This window comes from Neodiprion pinetum, chromosome 7 (genome assembly GCF_021155775.2).
Source record: "Neodiprion pinetum isolate iyNeoPine1 chromosome 7, iyNeoPine1.2, whole genome shotgun sequence".
Classification (NCBI taxonomy): Eukaryota; Metazoa; Arthropoda; class Insecta; order Hymenoptera; family Diprionidae; genus Neodiprion; species Neodiprion pinetum.
The window spans coordinates 25,667,060-25,685,065 of NC_060238.1; the positions used below are offsets into that span (position 1 = coordinate 25,667,060).

The window sequence follows — 18,006 nt, forward strand, 5'->3', positions numbered from 1 at the left end:
CGTACCTTATACTCACATGCCCTGTAGTGTGAAATAAGTCAGGCGTTTTAGAGATTTTACACATCAGAGAGCGCCGATCCGTGCCAGGCTTGATTCAATTAGGGAGAAACTTGGCCTGCATTTAATGAAATCAAAGAAGAAATCGATATTCGTTCGAAACGAAAAATAGAACAGGAGCTTCGTTCGGTCCATGGCTGTATATTTGTACATGTGACCAAAAATCGGGAAGGAGGCGTCCATTAATTAAGTGAGCTGAAAATTGATGGGGGGGGGGGGGATCGATTAAAATTTCACACCAACTTTTCTCATTCAGAGAATATACATTGTTATAACAGATAACATATTGTATTATTAAATCAATCCCGGGAGTAAACAATATTACATAAACATATCAAATAAATTTAATTGCTTAAAAATTATTGGTTAAATATGACGTGAGAGAAAGGGGGAAGAGGGAGGAACAAATGAAAAAAAAAAAAATTGCTTTGCGTAATTAACGAACGCCCCCTAAGCTGTAAAAATCGACGATAAGCATCGAATCCCGCTATTGGGATTTCCGTAGAAGGTTTCTAAAGCCGTCGTAAATGAGTAAAGGTGAAAATTGCAGAGACCTTTAAATGTTCGGGGTAAAATTTCCATATGGAAACAGGCCTGTCCGTACACAGAAAGTCTATTGTTACGGTCACGCAGCATCGAGGGTAATAAGACAATCTGCGAAATTATACAGTTCCGTGAAAATTTAGCCTACTCGGGTACGCATTGGATAATCCCTGTACGACGGGAGGGTGAATCGCTGGATTTATTCTCGCAGGACAGAGGCCTCCGACCCGGGTTCAGTTATCCTTGGAAAATAAATTTCGAATATTACGGAAGTCCGCAGGTTTATAACGAGGAAAATACCAGCGCGTGGCTCCGAGGCAATTATCTGGTTCACCCTCGGGGCCGAAAGCCGGTAAAAAGAAAGGGAAGAAATGGAAAAAAATTAAAATAAAAAAGGAAACCGGAAGGAAGAAAACGCGGTCGGGGGCAGGCAGGTGACCCCTGCGAGGGCTCTTCGCGCAATTAATCAGACCTCGGTGGCTCTCGTCATCCTGCAGGAGGGACGGTTGTTTTGAGTTATTAGACCGAGTTTCAGCTGCATCGAAACGGCGACTCCGGGGCCCCAACGAGGCGCGGTTGTAGCAATTATAAACATACCGTCGCGTCGGAATTACGGCTTCAACCGTCTGGCAGATGTAAGCGGTTGTCGACCGGTCTCCTTTATCGGTATTCGAAACCGATTTTCTCACTCGGGATTTCGTAATGTATTGGAATCCATGCCTGTACCGGTTCTGTAATAGGAAACCACGCGGACGGCTCGTGGATCTATCGTGTGTGGAGGTATAGATCCACTTCTCTCGGACGTAATTAAAGCCGGATCATATATTATCAACCTTCGCTAATTGCTTCGCAATCGATTCCGCGAGGCGTTACGATTCGATCAATCCTTAATCTTGACCGTAAAAACTTGACCTATCACCACTCGCTCCTCGTCGTCTGCAGTTCTGCTCGGGCTCTGTTTTTGTTTCTGGTTAAGGGGAAATGGGCCGATAATGGGATGATATTGAAATGGCATTTGTGAAGAACTGAAACAACGTAAGTCGTTTTCCTTTTTACAACGTTTTTATTGGAGTTTTGGCTATTAAATTCTGTGGTACAATTTCAAGAATATTAATGTTTATAATATGGAAGATATGGGCGGATAAGGAAGACCAGACCTAAATTTTTGGCACTTTCCAAGTGACATTGTCTTCGTGGAATGTCGTTCCTCTACGGACTGAAACAAAATTTTTTTGAAAAAACATAAGAGTTAAAAAAAATGGCGGCTTGGATTTGAAAAACATCGAAAAATGTACGACATTTGTTGGCAACAATAACAACGATAATAAATTACCAAAAACTAATGACGAACGTTGTTTGGCGTAAAACGCGTGTACCCGACCCGAAAAAATGTAACAAACAATTTATAATTAAGAAAAATTGCGCATGTTTTGTCAGTACTTTATAAAAGCAAATTGAATTTTTGCCGCATTTTCAGTTGTTTTTTTAATTTTTCTTGGGCCAAAATGTTTGGTCTGTAGTAACAGAATGCAAGAACTAGCAAAAGAGAAAACGAAAAACTTGGAACGTTTTTTGCGCCCGGGGTTCCCTTAGTTCGAAATTCCGGTATCTGCTGCCGCCTCTATTCGCGAATTCAAATATCCGCCAGAATTACCGCCGGCGGAGCGTTTCGTCGCCCCCCGAAGACGTCGACGCCATATGGGTGGCTCTTGGGAGTCCAGGTTCGAGTCAGAATTACCCATATTTACCATCGCATTGTCATTACACTTTTTCCTCTCCTCCGTGCAACGGTCAATGCGTGCGGTTTACGGTCAATGCGTGCGGTTTACGGTCAACGGAGCCTCGACTCCTCGTCTCCAGGCTAACAATCTATTATGTAGAATCTTACACGTGTGCGTCTTTCAACTTCACGCCTCTCTCCTCGTCGCCGATGCATCTATGAGAGGATCTCTTTGCCGCGGTCTGTCTTTTTCCTCAGATTTTCAACGTCTGATTGCAGAGGTGAACGAAGGGACCGGAGAAAGGGGGGAGGGGGGGGGGGGGGGGTCAGTCAACGCTGCAGACCGTATGAACGGCGACTCAATGCGCCTCGTCAGCTTAAAGACTCCCAACAAACGATCCCCCGTATCTTCCTGGATCGTTGGACGATCGGCAAACCGGCAAAGTTCCTTCCTTCCTTCCTTCCTTCCTCGGTTATTCACTCGAGCTTGTTAGTTAGCCGCCTTCTTCGTTTGCGATCATCGATTCGTCACCGTGAGCAGCTGGAAGAAAATAATCGAATTCAAAGATTGTTGCACACGTAACCCCCCGTGATTTCCGTGCCTCCCCCCTCCGCCCCTCGGGGGCAATCTTCGAGGAGACGAAACCCCGCGTCACGTTTTACGAGCGAGGAAACCCGGCGCGCGGTTTGGACGAGAAACGTTGGCAGCGACTTCCTTCCGCCGGACGGACAAGCCCTCGTAATTTTTTTTCCGACACCAGGGGTTATCGGGCGCGTGCCACATGCCGTAAGGGTTGATCCGATCCGGCGGGAGGTCGACTTTGCCGGGTTTGATATCCGGCCGGGAATTGGGGCTGCACCCTGGGATCAGCTGCGGCTCGTTTTGACCCGGCGATGTGTGCCTAATACGGAAACGGTTGCAACCCGAGCTGCAGTGTCTCCGGGGGGCAAGGAGGCGACGCTCCCTGGCTTCTTCGGGGGGCCCAAGGACGCCGATCGAGAGTGTAGTGCCGTGCCTTTTTTGGAATTTCTCATGCCGACTCCCGGGCACCTCCTGATTCGAACGTGGGCGATAGTTTATCGCTGTTCTGTTATGCGGCCGAGCACGCCACTTGACTCAATTGCCTGTCTCTCCGTCTACCGTCGATACAACGGCGGCGATCACTTTTTGGTAATCCTTGTTTCCGTGGGCTCCAGCGTTTATGCTAATCGTTGAAGAACGATTTATCGCTACACGGGTTCTAATGGAAATCAACGAGGATACTGGTTGCAAAAAATTTATATTGTGAAACTGATCGGGTTTCGGTAGCGACGTTATGTTGACTCGGACCATTCGGTGTCACGTTGGGCACTTTCCCTCTCCTTAGAAGAAATCGGGTTTCTTGTTTTGCTTGCCTTTGCAGAATCTCAAGATTTGTGTCACAGCTACGCGCTGCCCCGATTTTAGAGAGAGAGAGAGAGAGAGAAATTTTACGTGCTAATTGGAAAAAAAAGTAAAGAAATTAATCGAGACGGATTCAACGACGTTGATGCCGATAATTCGGTTTTACGACCAATTACAATTAATCACTTCCACTAATTTACGTCAGCGAGAATCTTCATATCGTAAAGCTTCTTCGAATCGATTTCATTTTATGCAACAATTTATTTTCAGAATGATTAACACCCGGGGGAAATGGGAACTGAGAGAACGGAGAGTTTGAACTTTCGTTTGCCTAATTCCTCGTCTCGACGTTTAGTTTTTCACTTTCCCGACGTGAATTCGCGTGCGAGAATAACGACAAGGGTGACAAAATCGAACCGATGTAGAACCTCTGATAAAGTGAGGCGGTGATTACAGATTGTGCAAGAATTTATAAACTGTAAATAACATACATACGCTATACCTGGACGCCGATTAGCGTGACATTCGGAATTAACATCGAAGGTAAACACACTCGAGGGCAGTTTATACTTTCGTAAAGTTTGTAAATATAATATGAGCCTTACCGGAAACAGGACCCGACGAAGCAAACGGGGATTTGAATTCAAGTTTAATAGCCGGGACATTACGGCGTGTTACGATATCGCTCGTTCGCCGCGTGGGCGAGGATTTACACACAACGCGGGGCGAAATTAGTTATACACAACGAGTCTGTCGTGGGCAGAGGGTCCGCATGTAGGAGCGGGCTGAACAAGCCTTCGAATACGTCGACGGGGTTCCCACGCCGAGAAGAGGAGAAGGAGGAAGAGGAGGACGAGAATTATCGGCGACTCGAACCGACCGACCGCTTTCGCTTTCTCGCTGCCGCTGCTCCTGCGGCTGCTGCACCCAGAGGAATTGGGGCACGCAGACCGCGATTATCCGGGACACCTGTTTACCCCCGGACCCCCCATGAAAGCGAAAACCCTAATTCTCGGCCCGATTTCGCATCTGGCCAAGCTCCGATACCAGTTTAATTAGGTCCGCTCACGCCACGGAACCGCGTCCTGATTGCCGTAATTGTTGATTTTCACACGTCAAATTGTTCGTCGTCGTCACGCTTTTCATCCTCGCGAATCGCATTCGCCGTCGATTAGTGATCATCTGGTCGAAAGCGGGTGAAACAATTTTTCTGAATTTTACAGCTATTGAAACCGACCGAAATTCACTTGTCGACTTTACTCGTGACTTTACTTACACGCTCTCAAGCGTGATTCGGCATTTCCCTTACGGCCGTTTGACGGGAAACGAGATAATTGTAAGCCGGAATATTGAAGGTCTCGGGTGTGCAGTGACGTGCAACGGACCCAAACCACGAGAAGGTGCGTATGGTGGTGCACTTATGCGGCATGATCGGAGTACAAAATATGAACTGTGTTCGAGGAACTTGATAGCAGCAGGAGAGAAACCAAGAGGCTTAATTCACCGGATCGCGTGGCTGCTCCTCGTACTCAGTTTCGATACAGCGGCGATAAGAGGAGGGGAAGAAAGAAACGGGAAAAAGATCCGCGGTGAAAATCTGGCTCGTTGTTCGAAGGCACGCGACGACGATGTTTCTACCAGACGAGACGACGCCTTTGGCTCGTCTGTCGGTCCCTAAAATCGGCTCGGATCGAAGATCGTGATCCGTGCCGGGCATAACTGCCCGGCCAGAGAGATCGATGAACTTGCTTGCGTCACATCTGGCCGTCGCTCAACCCGGAATGACCGGTAGATGCGCTCTCGTGTAACGTAGGTGTGCTGGATTCAAGAAGTCATTTTAGTGTAATTCACTCTTTCCCCCGGCAGTCGGTGCGTATCTTCGGGAACGAGCTGCAGGCTTCAGCTTTAAAGACGACTTTCGATCTCCTGCACGCTACAACTCGGTGTATCAATTTCTCGTCGCAGGGTAATCATCACTCGATTTTTTCCCATGTCTTTTAGCGTTTCGAAACCAGTTCGAGTGTCTAATGACACAACGACTGAATACAGGGACTCACGAAACGCGGCGATGATTAAATTCGCATATTCGTTCTCCTAACGGCACGATTAGACCATCCGTACCTGCAAATTGTATCGCCGCTGTCACCTAATTCGGACCATTACCGAAATTTATCAAACTGTGTGAAACTGCCAGACGGAATAATAGATTGTAACCGTCGCTGTTCATCGGGCAGTTCGGAACGAGAATTCGAATCCTTCAGCCATTCGGCGACGGTGACACAAGGATGGACTTCAGAACCGTCTGTCGTCCTATGATCCTGGCCCTCCGGGTATCCGGGACGTTCTTCATCTCCGTTAAACGCGATGGCTACACCTTCTCCTGGTTCTCCGTCGAGACCATTTACGCGATCCTCTTCCACGTGGTGACTGACGTGGTCGCCGCTATCTCGATCACGCCAAAGATAAAGGAGCTTTTGGAATCCGGATTCGACGTATTGACGATCAATTTTCCCGTCTCATGTATTTCCCTCTTTTCTTGATATTCAGCTATTGACATTCTTTCAGCTTGGGCTCGACAGCTTCTTCACTCTCGCGCTGACGTGGCCGAACTTTGTGCTGCCGATAATCGGCTTATTCTCCAGCAAATCCGTAACGAGATACCTGAACGAATGGAAGATCGTTGAGGACGAGTTTCGCGCCCTGGCCGGAAAGTCCCTGGTTTTTCCTGAACTGAAAACGGCCAGCCGTCTGCTACCGATTGTAACGTTGATCTTGCCGATCCCCGTTACCGTGATAGCCATAAGCATTGGCCGTCATTCGATCATCCAAGCGATCACAAACGCAAAACCCTTACTGACGTTCGAGTGTGTCGCAACGATGTGGCAAATCCAGGCCGAGCTTTTCAGCCTAACGTACCAAAAGTACTGCGAAAATCTATCCAAGGTATACCGTGAAAATCTTGCGTCGAACCAAACTATCTCAAAAACGAATCCTCCTCTTTGAACCCATGCAGACGCTGCACTCGACTCAGGGTACCAACGCCTCCGTTATCATACGGTACAGGCTTCTTTACCTGAGGATCACTTCACTGGCGTTGAGCCTGAACAGATCGATGAACCTGATGACCACGATTGCTTACGTCATCCTCTACATCGACATGATTATCGGAGCCTATTCGGCGATTGGTAATCGTAGTTTCTTAGAAGATCAATTTTCGAGGCAACGATAAAGAACCCGCGGAATACTTATGGAAATCGGCTCCGTAATTGGAAAAAAGTACGTTTCCAGATGTTTTGATATCTATGGATTTCCTGATTTTCATGAATTGTAAAGCTTCAATGGGACTTGAAATCAAACAAATCACTGAAAAAACTGCACGGTTGATTCTCGAAGATAGGCAGGAAGCTGTGACTGATTCCATCGACGCATCGATTCCATCCATGAACTCGCTGGTTTACCGGAAGGGGGTGCAACGTCGGATTTCTGGTGAAGAACGAGACCCTCCAACTCTTGCAATAATCGACTTGTTCTGTTATTCACGCGCGTGTGAAGTTTCGGCAAATCGGCTGTGCAGTTTCTGAGCGATACATTTGATTTCATGTTCCCCTTGAAGGTTTGTAATTCGTAAAAATCGCGTAACACATAGATATCAAAAAATTCATACACCCCCTATCCGAAGCCTGTATCTTGGAAACTACTTATTGCTGGGACTTATCTCCACGAGAACTTTTGATAAGGGTTCTGCGGGGTCCTTTCTACAGAAAAATTGTACCATTTTTTTTTTTTTATTATTACAGTGGGTCTCTCTAGCAAGGTAGTGACCGCCTCTCTACTCTACCAACTTTTCTTCCCGCTGTTATACTGCACAATTATAAATCAGGTCTACTGTGAGGCAGGGAGGAGGATCACGCTGGCCGGAGGCGAAGAGGTAAGAGTCCATTTTTAAAGGCAACCTTCCTTACTTACCGACGCTGAATGATCGACGGTCTTAGGCAAAAATCTGACGCCTGCAGTTACCGATCGATGCTTCAACAGGTCGCCGGAAAGATAAGCGGCATGAGGTCACGGTTCTCCTGGGCTGCCCGAACCGAGTTCTTTCGACTAATGGATACCGTTTACCTTCTTTCACCGGAGCCCAGACTCGCTGGCTGCGTAAGGTTGGGCAGAGGTCTCACAACCGTCAGTTTAAAGATTATGTTCAGCTATTTGGTTGTCTTGTTTCAATTCAGAGGCAGCCTTGAATAGGATGAAATCACACGTCGCGTTCCAGCATTGTAATAATGGTATGATTAAAATATTGAAACGACCATATTCTAATAATATTATGTGTTATCTATTACGTTCTTATCGCGTCATATTTATTTATTCCTACATCATGGGATGAAATTAGACTTAAGGTAATCAGGGAACATTGAAACTGAATCCAGTATCTCTGACGACACCGTCGATTCCGGGAATACAAGCTCAGAATCCGACCTCAGCCTCGTTGGCAGGCAGGATCACATCTTCCACGTTGATAGGGATAGGGCTGCTTGCAGCCGGAGCAATCGGAAGTCTGTAAAAACCACGAAGTCACAAAAAATTGGTAACAAAAATACGCCAAAGAGGATGAGATTCAGATAACAGCGATTCGAATACCTGCTGCAGTTGCTGATTCGGAATACACATCCAGATGCTCGTGTACGGGCAGCCAGCAGGGGCGGAACCCAAACCGAAACCAGTACTGATCCCAAGACCGAACGTGATCTGCGGCACCATTTGAATCTGGGGAACGAGAGCGAGGCTTGCAGTACCTGGTGCAGGGTACCACGGTTGAAATCCTGGGGCTGCTTCGAGTGGAGTATTCAGTCCAGGTTGTTCGCCTGAAAATCCAAGGTCGAATGACAGATCAGGCCACGGATCGACAGACAGACAGCAAACGAAGCTGATCACCGGCTGTTCTTACCCGACACGATGTCAGTCCCAGTGTCTGAGCACCCAGGTTGTCCAGGCCCGCAGCTGGTGTTGTTTCGGTTTGTGTCGTCTGGCTTTTTCCCACGATGACCGGCGTCCGAGTCAGGCAAGGGGTTGTTAACTATCAGGTTGGTATTGTTGACGTAATTCCGAATGTCGATGCTGGTCGTTAGGTTGGCGAACGGATTCACTCCTTGACGATGTTCGAACTTTCCTCCCTCGCATTTGTCTCCCTCCTCGCAGGCGCTCTCGTATTCGGTGATCCGATGGTGGATCTCCTTCGTCTTTCTCAGGCAGCGATCGTAGCAGACCTCGGAACAGGAAGTGACGTCTTGACGACGACACGGCTCGCGTTCACACTCCTCCATGCATCCGTTGCCAGCAGCGGGGACTGACGGCGTTCTACCTGGGTACAAAATTTCAACTATTCCACAGCATTAGATCGCTCGGTCTTCGTCATTGTTGACGGTGATATGAATCTTCCGAGAATTGAGGATGGTAAAATGGACGGTGCAAACCGCTTCCTCGACCCACAGACTGACGCGAAGTTGATGACGTCGACGCTTCAACACGGAATACATAATGTTATGGATCTATATTTACCAGTGGCCTGCGGTGAGTCGTACCTCCTATGCCTCAGCAGGCACTTGATGTACGACCTGTAATCTTTGTGATGGCAGAGAGATCCCTCGGTCTTCAGGGTGGACGAGCCGTAGTCGTGTCCAGGGGGCTTGATCTTCTCGGCGTCATCTTCGAGTTCGTTGAGGGTGGAGTTCGATCGCTGAGCCGAAGCACTCGCGAGTAATGCGAGGATCGCAATCGAGGCTGCGGTACCCGCGAGGCGCATTGCTTGGATGTGGGAGGTTGAGCGACCTGCGAGTTTCTTATCCCGGGCCTCGTGATGCCCTTTTATATACAAAAGAAACGGTTGGCAAACAGATAGTAGTCGGTTTGCGCAACACATTTTTTTCACCGTCTCTTGACAAGATAGGGCGATGCACTCCCTCCTCCCACACCGTGTACAACGCGGCGAGGCTCGACACGCGTGAATAATTGCTCGTAACTTAACGACTATTCTTTCACAGTCTGCAGGATGTTTAATCCGGGACACGTCTGTTTGAACTTCGTCCCGGGATAACGTTTCTCGGGCTTTCTGATACATGCGGCAATCTGATAACAAAGTCCTCCGCGTCGCGCGGACTCGCAAATGTGTCTGTATGTACTTTCCTCGCGATGCCTGATAACCCCGAAGAATTCTCTGACAATTAGTTACCTGGCCTCGGGGTTGTCGCGCAAATTTAACGAGCAACGGTAACGGTTCCATTATACGTTTCCCTACCTTCCTTGAATTCGCAAATGAAATGTGGGCGGAAGCGATCGTTCCGCGAATCTGATCATGAGTCATAACGGAATAAGCCAGAAAGTTTCTCAAACGAATCCGAGTCTGTCCTTTCGCGTTTCCGTCCGATTTAGAATTCTCCTTGAGTTCTACGGAGGTTCTTCAGGTGACTTTACGATGGTTGGCTCCTCACTCGGGAAATCCGAGGAGTAAATTTTCCGCCACAAAGGCCCGTTATTGTTTTGCCTAATTTTTCTCGAATCGAGGTCAGACATGAGGGGCGGTAAGGGGGAGGGTGAGGCAAGTTAATATTCATCGTATCAGAAACAGTGGCCCATATATTTCCCCTCCATTGTTATGAGAGTCAACGCGAGTCGCCGCGCGTGCCGTAGGCGTAGGTAACGTTTATAACTGTGATGCGCGATTACTTGTCGGAAAAGGGGTAAGGTACCGAGAAGTATGGATTACGGTCGTGGAATATCGAGGACTCGGAAGCGATTAGGAAATTCGTCCACGTCCCCCGGCGTGTCGGTGCATCGTGGCGCATAGTTCGAATCGATGTGCCTGTCCGATTATTAGGCGGTTAACGGGTTAGGCTTTCAAGAGCTCGTCGGTTGTACCTACAGGCAATGAGGCGTAACGACGTGCCGCGACGGGCATAACAGGTATACACATGCGATTCGGTCTCGGTACAGAGTGTAATTAGCTGAAAAGCGAGGGCACATGCAGGTTGCGCAACATCTGGCTGCGGGGTCGCCACGGCTATCTGGCTCTCGGTGTGAACTGAGATGAAACAGCGAATTCCAGATAGCTGACGGTCTGTTTACACTGGCCCGGCGACGGGGTGCGGGAGGCGGATGATTATTTTTGGAGCAACCTGCCGCGCGGATGGCCGGAAAGGTATAGCAGCCGGGGCCCCGGCTGGCGGGAGTAAGCATTTCTCGGTGTGGTGTTGTTAGAACGGTCGGAGTATAGCGAATGGCGGCGAGTAACGGGACCGACCCAGGCGTCGGGGCCCTCGGCGCACTGCGTTCAGTATTGAGACGCAGCCCGAGCTATGGTCTGCGGTGCCGTGCCCGAGCTTATGGCCACTACGCCATGGCCGCCGTGACCTAAACGCCAGTGTCAATCGTGCCCAATTTTCACTCGTTACCGTACCGACGAAACGCGGCGAAGAGGGCGACAGGCGCAGTCGGCCGAGGATCGCCACCGCGGGACAACCGCGGCAAGTACTCCTCCTCCAGCGAGTGACGTGAACGTGAGGATTTGAGAAACACACTCCGAGTGTCTTGCAACTGACAAGAAAGTCGACTCGACTCGGCTCGGCTCGAACGACGACGCCGTGACGCCGCCCAGCAGTTTGCGTCACCTCCAACTGCGCGCTGGCAAACTTATATTATACCTACTATACTCGGTGTGTACCCAGCTGGCTGCACGCAAGTCCGCTGACAATCTTATTCCACGCCGCGTGGTGCCGACCGGGACCTAAACGATCACGAATTCGCTCCGAGCCTCCGCCCAAGTCGTTTCGCGATCGCGTCGCGCTCCTTGGGAGCATGCCTCGGTCAGCACCGGTAGGCAGGAAGTCGTAGGCACACTTAGAGACACGCTGCAGCAGTCTTTCCGTCATGCAGGAAGCCGGCTGCGAGCCCCCGACGTCTTCTCCTGGGTCCGACGGACCCTCCTGGTACCGAAGGTGCCTGGCCTACCTCAGGAATCACGGTCGCGTTGATCCGGCCAAGGTTGAACTGCCGCACTGCGACTTCTTCATCGTCGGACAGCGCCGAACTCTGCGGGTCTTGAGGCCCGCGCTTAGGGGCCGGTGGTTCTACGAGGGTAACAACGGCCGGCCTGAATCCGTCAATGACAACTTCTTCTCAAGGTGGTCGAAGCGGCCTCATCCTTCCGGGAACTGCAGGTGCTCCTTTCGGCAGTCGGCCAGGCTAAGCTCGACCGAGGAGGAGATCATTTCGAAGGAGATAAACAGGATTCGGACGAGCCTTTGCGAGGCTGAGAAGACCGGGCAGGACATCGGGGAGATCGAAAGGAGCGTGGCGATCAACCTTGACGTGCTGATCCCCGTTACCAGTCAACCGACCAAAAGGGCGACCGTCGCTGAGGAGAAGATCGTCAAGACAAAGATCATCCAGGATCTGGAGAGGTACATAAACGATCTTCTTCAAGAAATACTCACCGACTCGGTAAAGTTCGCCGCGGACGTTGAGAAACTTGGACGACGGGAGGGAGGCGACGATGAAAGCGTGTCCGTCGGCCCCGATGAACGTAAGTCCGACAATAACGGTGAGCCGTTCGGTAATTTAAACTTCGCTTTTCACGCCGACGAGCAGAAGTCATTGGAACGAAACGGGAGCGTTCGAAAGGAGGAGATGACGCCTAGTGGTTACGAGAATCCCGCGTTCTTGGGCTCCTCGAGCGATCCCGACGGACTTGAGTTCTACCTTAACAGACCAGTGGGCAAGAGCTTGGCCCGCTGCACCATGGAGCAGCTGGACTGCATAGACTCCGGAATAAACAGCGTCGAGACGGTCGAGTTTCAGCCCGACCAGGAGCCCAGTCTGGAGGAATCGCTGATGGAGATCATAGACGCGAAACTCGGTCGAACGCACCTTCGCAAAAGCTGGGAGGACTTTCAAGCTCCGAAGGCAAAGAGCGCAGGCGACGACGAGCCGACCGAGAAAGTAACGGAGCCCCAAGGGGAGGTTGAATCACCGCCCGAGACGGGTGGCAGTGATACCGATACCTCCGAACCTCTCGACGAGGTTCAAACTGATCCCAGCTTCGCAAAGTTGCGCTTGGAGTTCAGCAAGAAACCGATTAACGAGGAAGTTCAGCTTGGAAGAAGGGCCGACTCGATCAGGTCCTCGCTGGTCGCCCAGGCCAGGGAACGCTCGGATTCGTTCGGGAGGCTGCAGGAGGACAAGGAATCGAACGGGTCTGAGCTGGACGACTCGTGCTCCGTGATCCCGGAGAGCCCGCGCGACATCGTGCTCTTCCGCAAAAACAGGAAACCCACGATCGTCTTCCTCCACGGCTTCGGCTCAAGCGCCGACGTCTTCGAACTCCAGCTCGAGTACTTCTCCAGTCTCGGCTACCCCTGCATCGCCCCCGACATGCTCGGCCACGGACTCAGTTCCGCTCCTGATCGCGCCAGCGATTACCACTTCGAAAAGCTCCTGAAGGACCTCGTCGTTCTTCTTCATCATTACGCTTTCAGGCCTGGACATAAGTGCGTCATAGTCGCGCACAACTACGGGTGAGTGGTTTGAGTGGTTCTCTTCTCACATTTCCATTTAACAATAAGGGTTATTCCACGATTCGACGAAAGCTTATCAACTCCCGGATCGTTTCAATTTTCAGGTGTAGTCTCGCCGCCGCGTTGGCCTGCAAGTTCGAAAGCAATATTCATCAGCTGGTCCTGATATCCGGCGGTGGTCCAACGCCCCTGGCGAGACCGAGTGCTGAGGGGGCTGCTCACTGCTGCTTAAGAGCGATGGTGGCTCCTCTTCTGGTCTGCGGTCTTCGCCGAGAGGTCATGTACTCTCCCAGGGGACGCCAACACCCCTACTGCGGTTCCGAGCCCCCGGAGCAGCGACCTTCCCACATGAAATACGTCCTCGATGGCATGGTCTGGCCCGAAGGGGAGTACACGCTCTACAGGCGGATCTGCACACCGACTTTACTCGTTCATGGACTCAGGGACAACGAGGTGTCACTTGTTCAGGAGTGTCAGATGGAAAGGGTGAGTTGAAATACGAAAGAACCTTGTACCAAACTGGGCCCCTGATGTACACAAATGGTTCATGTAGAAATGTATGGTATTAGCCAAGCATAACAACGACAAAAATATTTTAACGTATGAACGTGTGTGCGTTATAAAATATAGTTAATCAAAATTTGTCAAAAAAAGGACTCTTCATCGGAGGTGTCAAAAATTATAAAAATTTTTTCTATGTGTTCGTTTGGTAGCTTCAGAAGTTTTTCTTGGTGTTTAGCATAAGCCAAGTACCAAATGCCCATTAGAATGTGTGCACAACATTCCACAGTACGGGCACAATACTGACATTTTCAAAAAAAAAAAAAAAATAGATTTAACACCTACTGTAACTTGTAATACAGTATGACTTCAAGTTTCATATTAAGATGATTTGAGACAATGTTCTTTGTGCTGCAGAATTTCTTAAAAGTATAACGTTCGTGAATTAAGACCCCGAAGAGAATGCAATGTCGCAATAATCTTCTTCATAGTTTCCCTGATGCTGGTGAATGATTCGAACGAACGTTTTGCTTTCAGACGATGGTGAAAGCGTTTTTGGAAGCCCTTCCATCGGCCGGTCACAACCCAATGACGGACTGTCCGGAACAGCTGAACCACATGATTCATTGTTTCATAGACTTGTGGAAGAACAAGAAGTGGTAGAGACAAGTATTCGGAAGTTGATTTTTTGTTTTTTTTTTCGATACGAGAACCGAGTGTACGATAGTGAAACCTTAAAGTCTGCATCGAGCCTCTGGTTAACCAAAGCTAGGCGAATATATACCTGAGTAAATTTAATTGTAAAGAAAAGGTGACTCGACGATCGTTGTAGAAGGTCGAAAAACGCTGTTCAACGTTATTGTTATTGTCGTTTTCGTTGTTATATAGTATATTGTTGATAAAAATTACTTTATCAGAGGCTATATCTGCTACTGCGCTATGTAACGAGTCATGTACCAAAGATCATTTCTACGATATGTTGTATACGTGTATAGTATGTAATTCAAGTGTATTTTTCCGCTGTATAATTCGATATTATTATTATTATTATTTTTTTTTTCAAAAAAGCATAATTTATTAATCGATTTACACAACAAGAACGTCTCTCCGTTTGTGTTTGTTTCGCACTTTTCTCATTTACCAGTGACAATTCTGCATATCGACGTGCCGGTACATAGATCGCGTTATAGGAGGTCAAACACGAAACGGTCTCGCCAATCCGCGTTACCAGCTAAAATACTTTCGCCCGCACCCTTCCCTCGACAAATCGTTTCAAGCGCGATATCGACTCAGCGATTTTGAATTCTCTGGTTGAGCGGGTTGTCCGGCGACTTCATCCACTCCTTCCTTAATATCTGCTTCAGCTGGCTGAGCCGCAGTGTCGGATTCTGCTCTTTGATCAGCGGCATCATTCGCTCCTCGAACGCGGTGTAAGCAGCCTTCAGCCGTTTTTCAGGGTGCCGATCGACCTCAGATTCCTTTGTGCTGTAATTCAGTCGCGAACATGATCAAGTACGCGGTTAAAAATCTTTCGGTTATTTCTCACCAGAGGGGTTAATCACTCGTTGATTTGATGTACACCTGATTTCTAGATCACAAGGGTTTAAAAAGATTTCAGGGATGTTAAACGAATACAAAGAATTTTGAGTGATTTCGAAAGATTTCAAAAAATCACAAGAGATTTCATCGGATTTTAAAGGATTTTTTCAAAAGAAAATTTCAGAGTTTTCAAAACATTTCAACAAATTTCAAACGATTTCAAGAGATTTCCAAAGTTCTCAAAAGATTTCGAAGGCTGTAAAAGATTTCAAGAGATTTCAGAAGGTGTGAAATATTTCAAGAGTTTAACATGATATCCGGAAAAGTGTGCATCGGGTTTCACGAGTGATTAACTCCTCGTTCTCACCTGAGAACCGATAGCGCCTCGTCTATTCCGTGGGCCGTTTCGCCCTCGAGAACGATTCGGTTGATGTTTTCCTCTATCGGTCTCTCCTCATCTTCGGTCTTCTTCTTCTGGGCGACCTGGTTCCGCCTCTCAGTTTCCGCCTGAATTTCCGCCCGCGTCAACTTCGCCGCTGGCTGTTTTCCGCCCACCTTAATGCTGGACATTTCCTTTTCGAGGAGCGCCTTCGCCTCGGCTTTTTTCTCCAACTGCTGCAGCCGCTTCTTTTCCATTTCTTCCTAGAGAACGTACAATTCGGTTCACTTTCCGTGATTGTTTTGTCGTTTCTCTTGTTAAATTATTCCCTTTATTCTAGTCTATTTTCAAACCTGTTTCTGCTTCTTCTTCTGTAACTGCTTATCGTCGTCCTGCCACGCCTTGTCTTCGGCCTCTTGGACCTTCTTCGAGGCCTCGGCTTCCTTTACTGCCGCTTTTCGCGCCCTGGCTGCCACAGCCTTGCTGTTCTCCCCAACGAACTTTTTCGGCATCTTTTATACCGCTTCAGGAATAAACAGACCTACGATAAAATTTTTGTATGATTTAAATACAAGGTGTAAAGAAAATTGAACGTTTTAAAAAAATTCTATTTCAAATCGCGAGGCTTGCGGGGAATTTTTCAGCCTCTATGTTGGCATTCCTGAGCGTACTCCCTTCACCCCTCTGCTCGTCGCTGCGTTTCTAGCAGCTCAGTTGATAATTTAGCATCTAGGCCAGGGAGTCTGACAGAACGGAATAAAATCAGTCCGGGGTACGGAGATGCCATAAAAAAAAATAAAAATAAAAAATGATGAGAGGAGCCGATGTTGGGACAAGTGGTGATAAAATTGTGTGACGTAAAATTAGGCGCAGTGAAAAAAACTAGCAGCATCTCGTTGCGAGAAATGTCGAAGAAAGGATCGTCCAAGAAGGCTAGGGAGAAGGTGAAAACAGGTGAAAATATCGAGGTAAGTATTCGTTACTACTCACCCGAGTATTTTTGGAAACCGTTGGAAATTTTATCCTTTCCTTGAAAGATCCTCCTCCCGTCTTCTCTCGGTTTTCTCTCTTTACGCGATCATCTGTCGAACCAATACAACATTTCGGAGCAGAGCGCGTGGCCCTGGTCTTGCTCAGCTGCTCGCTTCAGTCGTTCGATAACAATGCTCGACACAGGCTGGGCAGCCGCTGGGCGAAAATTCACTAGAGAAGACCAGAGTCACCATGTATATTTTGTCGACGGTAATACGTGGTCCGAAAAAGGACTGACGGAAAAGGATGAGGCATGAAAACAATCGATAAAATCTAAGCTACAATGTATCAGATGCAATTTTCTGTATGTTAACATGACTATTCGTTTGATTTTAGTTTTTCTGCGCGTGTTACAGCCTCGCCTTACTTGTCCAGTTACTTTGGACAAAAGCGGCAACGTGTTGATCAAAATTCAAGCCAAGCCGGGAGCCAAGCACAACAATGTAACAGGTAATCGGACGATGTGCCGTTTCTGGTGTTTTCCTTTACTCTGGTTTACTCAAATTTCATTTTTCTACCTGTTTTCTCTCCCCAGACATTTCCGAAGAGAGTGTCGGAGTCGCTATATCAGCACCTCCGGTCGATGGCGAAGCAAACACAGAGCTGGTGAAATACCTGACGTCGGTACTGGGCGTAAGGAAGTCGGACGTGTCTTTGGACAGGGTGCGTATGATAAGATTCATGCAATTGAAATATTTGTCTAAGAATAATGAATGAAAGTTTTTTTTCGGGTAACGTTGAAAGGAAAGATCGTTTAGAAATCAAATGACACCATGATTAGTAATATCGATTTGTATACTCAACAGACGAGAAATTCATTGCTTAATATCTTATCAACTCATCCCGCAGGGTTCGAAGAGTCGTCAGAAGACCGTCATCGTGTCCAATCAGACCGTGGAAAGGGTTCTCGAAAAACTTCGAGAGGAAATGCAGACGAGCGGTTGACTTCGGTTAATTGTATGTATTTTGGGTAAAAATTTGTTTTAACATATAAATTTTAGGATTATCAACGAACTCTGTTAAATGTCGAGTTGAAACAACAAGCACACTCATACACACACATAAAAAGCATAATCATGCACACGTACGCAAATATATTTATATCAGTATATATAAACTGCATTAAATTACATATATTAAATACAATCATTTTTAATTAACCATCGTTAAATACGCGCGGGATCCACGTCTAAAATATGCAACTCTCAAAGTTTCGTTATTTGATTCCAGCGCGCGTGGCTCAAAACATTAAGATAGTGTTATAAAATTAATATGGCGCTTTAAA

General features: G+C 48.0%; 5 protein-coding genes across 7 annotated transcripts; 3 read left to right on the forward strand and 2 right to left on the reverse strand.

Annotated features, from left to right (window-relative positions):
- Positions 1-5,989: 5,989 nt before the first annotated feature.
- On the forward strand, positions 5,990-7,949 carry LOC124223456 (gustatory and odorant receptor 21a-like). Its single transcript, XM_046635441.2, has 5 exons — positions 5,990-6,196; positions 6,270-6,647; positions 6,718-6,889; positions 7,502-7,632; positions 7,740-7,949. The coding sequence occupies exons 1-5, from the start codon at positions 5,990-5,992 to the stop codon at positions 7,947-7,949; spliced, it is 1,098 nt and encodes a 365-aa protein (XP_046491397.1).
- A 91-nt stretch (positions 7,950-8,040) lies between these two features.
- Positions 8,041-10,957, reverse strand: LOC124223455 (uncharacterized). Of its 3 annotated transcripts, XM_046635439.2 has the most exons (5): positions 10,617-10,957; positions 9,261-9,563; positions 8,650-9,081; positions 8,343-8,566; positions 8,041-8,259 (listed from the first exon to the last, which is right to left on the reverse strand). In XM_046635439.2, exons 1-5 carry the CDS (start codon positions 10,669-10,671, stop codon positions 8,182-8,184), a joined length of 1,092 nt encoding a protein of 363 aa, XP_046491395.1. In that variant the 5' UTR covers positions 10,672-10,957; the 3' UTR covers positions 8,041-8,181. The 3 variants fall into 3 exon arrangements, with proteins under 3 accessions (XP_046491395.1, XP_046491394.1, XP_046491393.1); XM_046635438.2 differs by having other exon boundaries at positions 8,650-9,063; positions 9,261-10,957; XM_046635437.2 differs by having other exon boundaries at positions 9,261-10,957.
- An 87-nt stretch (positions 10,958-11,044) lies between these two features.
- LOC124223454 (uncharacterized) lies at positions 11,045-14,463 on the forward strand. Its single transcript, XM_046635436.2, has 3 exons — positions 11,045-13,270; positions 13,375-13,756; positions 14,309-14,463. The coding sequence occupies exons 1-3, from the start codon at positions 11,625-11,627 to the stop codon at positions 14,432-14,434; spliced, it is 2,154 nt and encodes a 717-aa protein (XP_046491392.1). The 5' UTR covers positions 11,045-11,624; the 3' UTR covers positions 14,435-14,463.
- A 17-nt stretch (positions 14,464-14,480) lies between these two features.
- LOC124223459 (coiled-coil domain-containing protein 124) lies at positions 14,481-16,858 on the reverse strand. The gene is made up of 4 exons (XM_046635449.2): positions 16,680-16,858; positions 16,043-16,230; positions 15,678-15,952; positions 14,481-15,256 (listed from the first exon to the last, which is right to left on the reverse strand). Exons 2-4 carry the CDS (start codon positions 16,199-16,201, stop codon positions 15,061-15,063), a joined length of 630 nt encoding a protein of 209 aa, XP_046491405.1. The 5' UTR covers positions 16,202-16,230; positions 16,680-16,858; the 3' UTR covers positions 14,481-15,060.
- On the forward strand, positions 16,384-17,953 carry LOC124223461 (UPF0235 protein C15orf40 homolog). The gene is made up of 4 exons (XM_046635453.2): positions 16,384-16,657; positions 17,078-17,171; positions 17,257-17,384; positions 17,571-17,953. Exons 1-4 carry the CDS (start codon positions 16,514-16,516, stop codon positions 17,664-17,666), a joined length of 462 nt encoding a protein of 153 aa, XP_046491409.1. The 5' UTR covers positions 16,384-16,513; the 3' UTR covers positions 17,667-17,953.
- Positions 17,954-18,006: the final 53 nt, after the last annotated feature.

Excerpts from the sequence above, each read along its gene's own strand:
- LOC124223456 (XM_046635441.2), top strand. The coding sequence starts at position 5,990 with ATGGACTTCAGAACCGTCTGTCGTCCTATGATCCTGGCCCTCCGGGTA. Across the intron at positions 6,648-6,717 it reads ACTGCGAAAATCTATCCAAG|ACGCTGCACTCGACTCAGGG; the intron begins GTATACCGTGAA and ends GAACCCATGCAG. Across the intron at positions 7,633-7,739 it reads CGCTGGCCGGAGGCGAAGAG|GTCGCCGGAAAGATAAGCGG; the intron begins GTAAGAGTCCAT and ends ATGCTTCAACAG.
- LOC124223455 (XM_046635437.2), bottom strand. The coding sequence starts at position 10,062 with ATGACTCATGATCAGATTCGCGGAACGATCGCTTCCGCCCACATTTCA. Across the intron at positions 9,082-9,260 it reads CGACTCACCGCAGGCCACTG|TTGAAATTTTGTACCCAGGT; the intron begins GTAAATATAGAT and ends GCTGTGGAATAG. Across the intron at positions 8,260-8,342 it reads CGAATCAGCAACTGCAGCAG|ACTTCCGATTGCTCCGGCTG; the intron begins GTATTCGAATCG and ends TGGTTTTTACAG.
- LOC124223454 (XM_046635436.2), top strand. The coding sequence starts at position 11,625 with ATGCAGGAAGCCGGCTGCGAGCCCCCGACGTCTTCTCCTGGGTCCGAC. Across the intron at positions 13,271-13,374 it reads ATAGTCGCGCACAACTACGG|GTGTAGTCTCGCCGCCGCGT; the intron begins GTGAGTGGTTTG and ends TTCAATTTTCAG. Across the intron at positions 13,757-14,308 it reads AGGAGTGTCAGATGGAAAGG|ACGATGGTGAAAGCGTTTTT; the intron begins GTGAGTTGAAAT and ends TTTTGCTTTCAG.
- LOC124223459 (XM_046635449.2), bottom strand. The coding sequence starts at position 16,201 with ATGCCGAAAAAGTTCGTTGGGGAGAACAGCAAGGCTGTGGCAGCCAGG. Across the intron at positions 15,953-16,042 it reads AGAAGAAGAAGCAGAAACAG|GAAGAAATGGAAAAGAAGCG; the intron begins GTTTGAAAATAG and ends TACGTTCTCTAG. Across the intron at positions 15,257-15,677 it reads GAGGCGCTATCGGTTCTCAG|CACAAAGGAATCTGAGGTCG; the intron begins GTGAGAACGAGG and ends ACTGAATTACAG.
- LOC124223461 (XM_046635453.2), top strand. The coding sequence starts at position 16,514 with ATGTTGGGACAAGTGGTGATAAAATTGTGTGACGTAAAATTAGGCGCA. Across the intron at positions 16,658-17,077 it reads AAACAGGTGAAAATATCGAG|CCTCGCCTTACTTGTCCAGT; the intron begins GTAAGTATTCGT and ends CGCGTGTTACAG. Across the intron at positions 17,385-17,570 it reads CGGACGTGTCTTTGGACAGG|GGTTCGAAGAGTCGTCAGAA; the intron begins GTGCGTATGATA and ends CTCATCCCGCAG.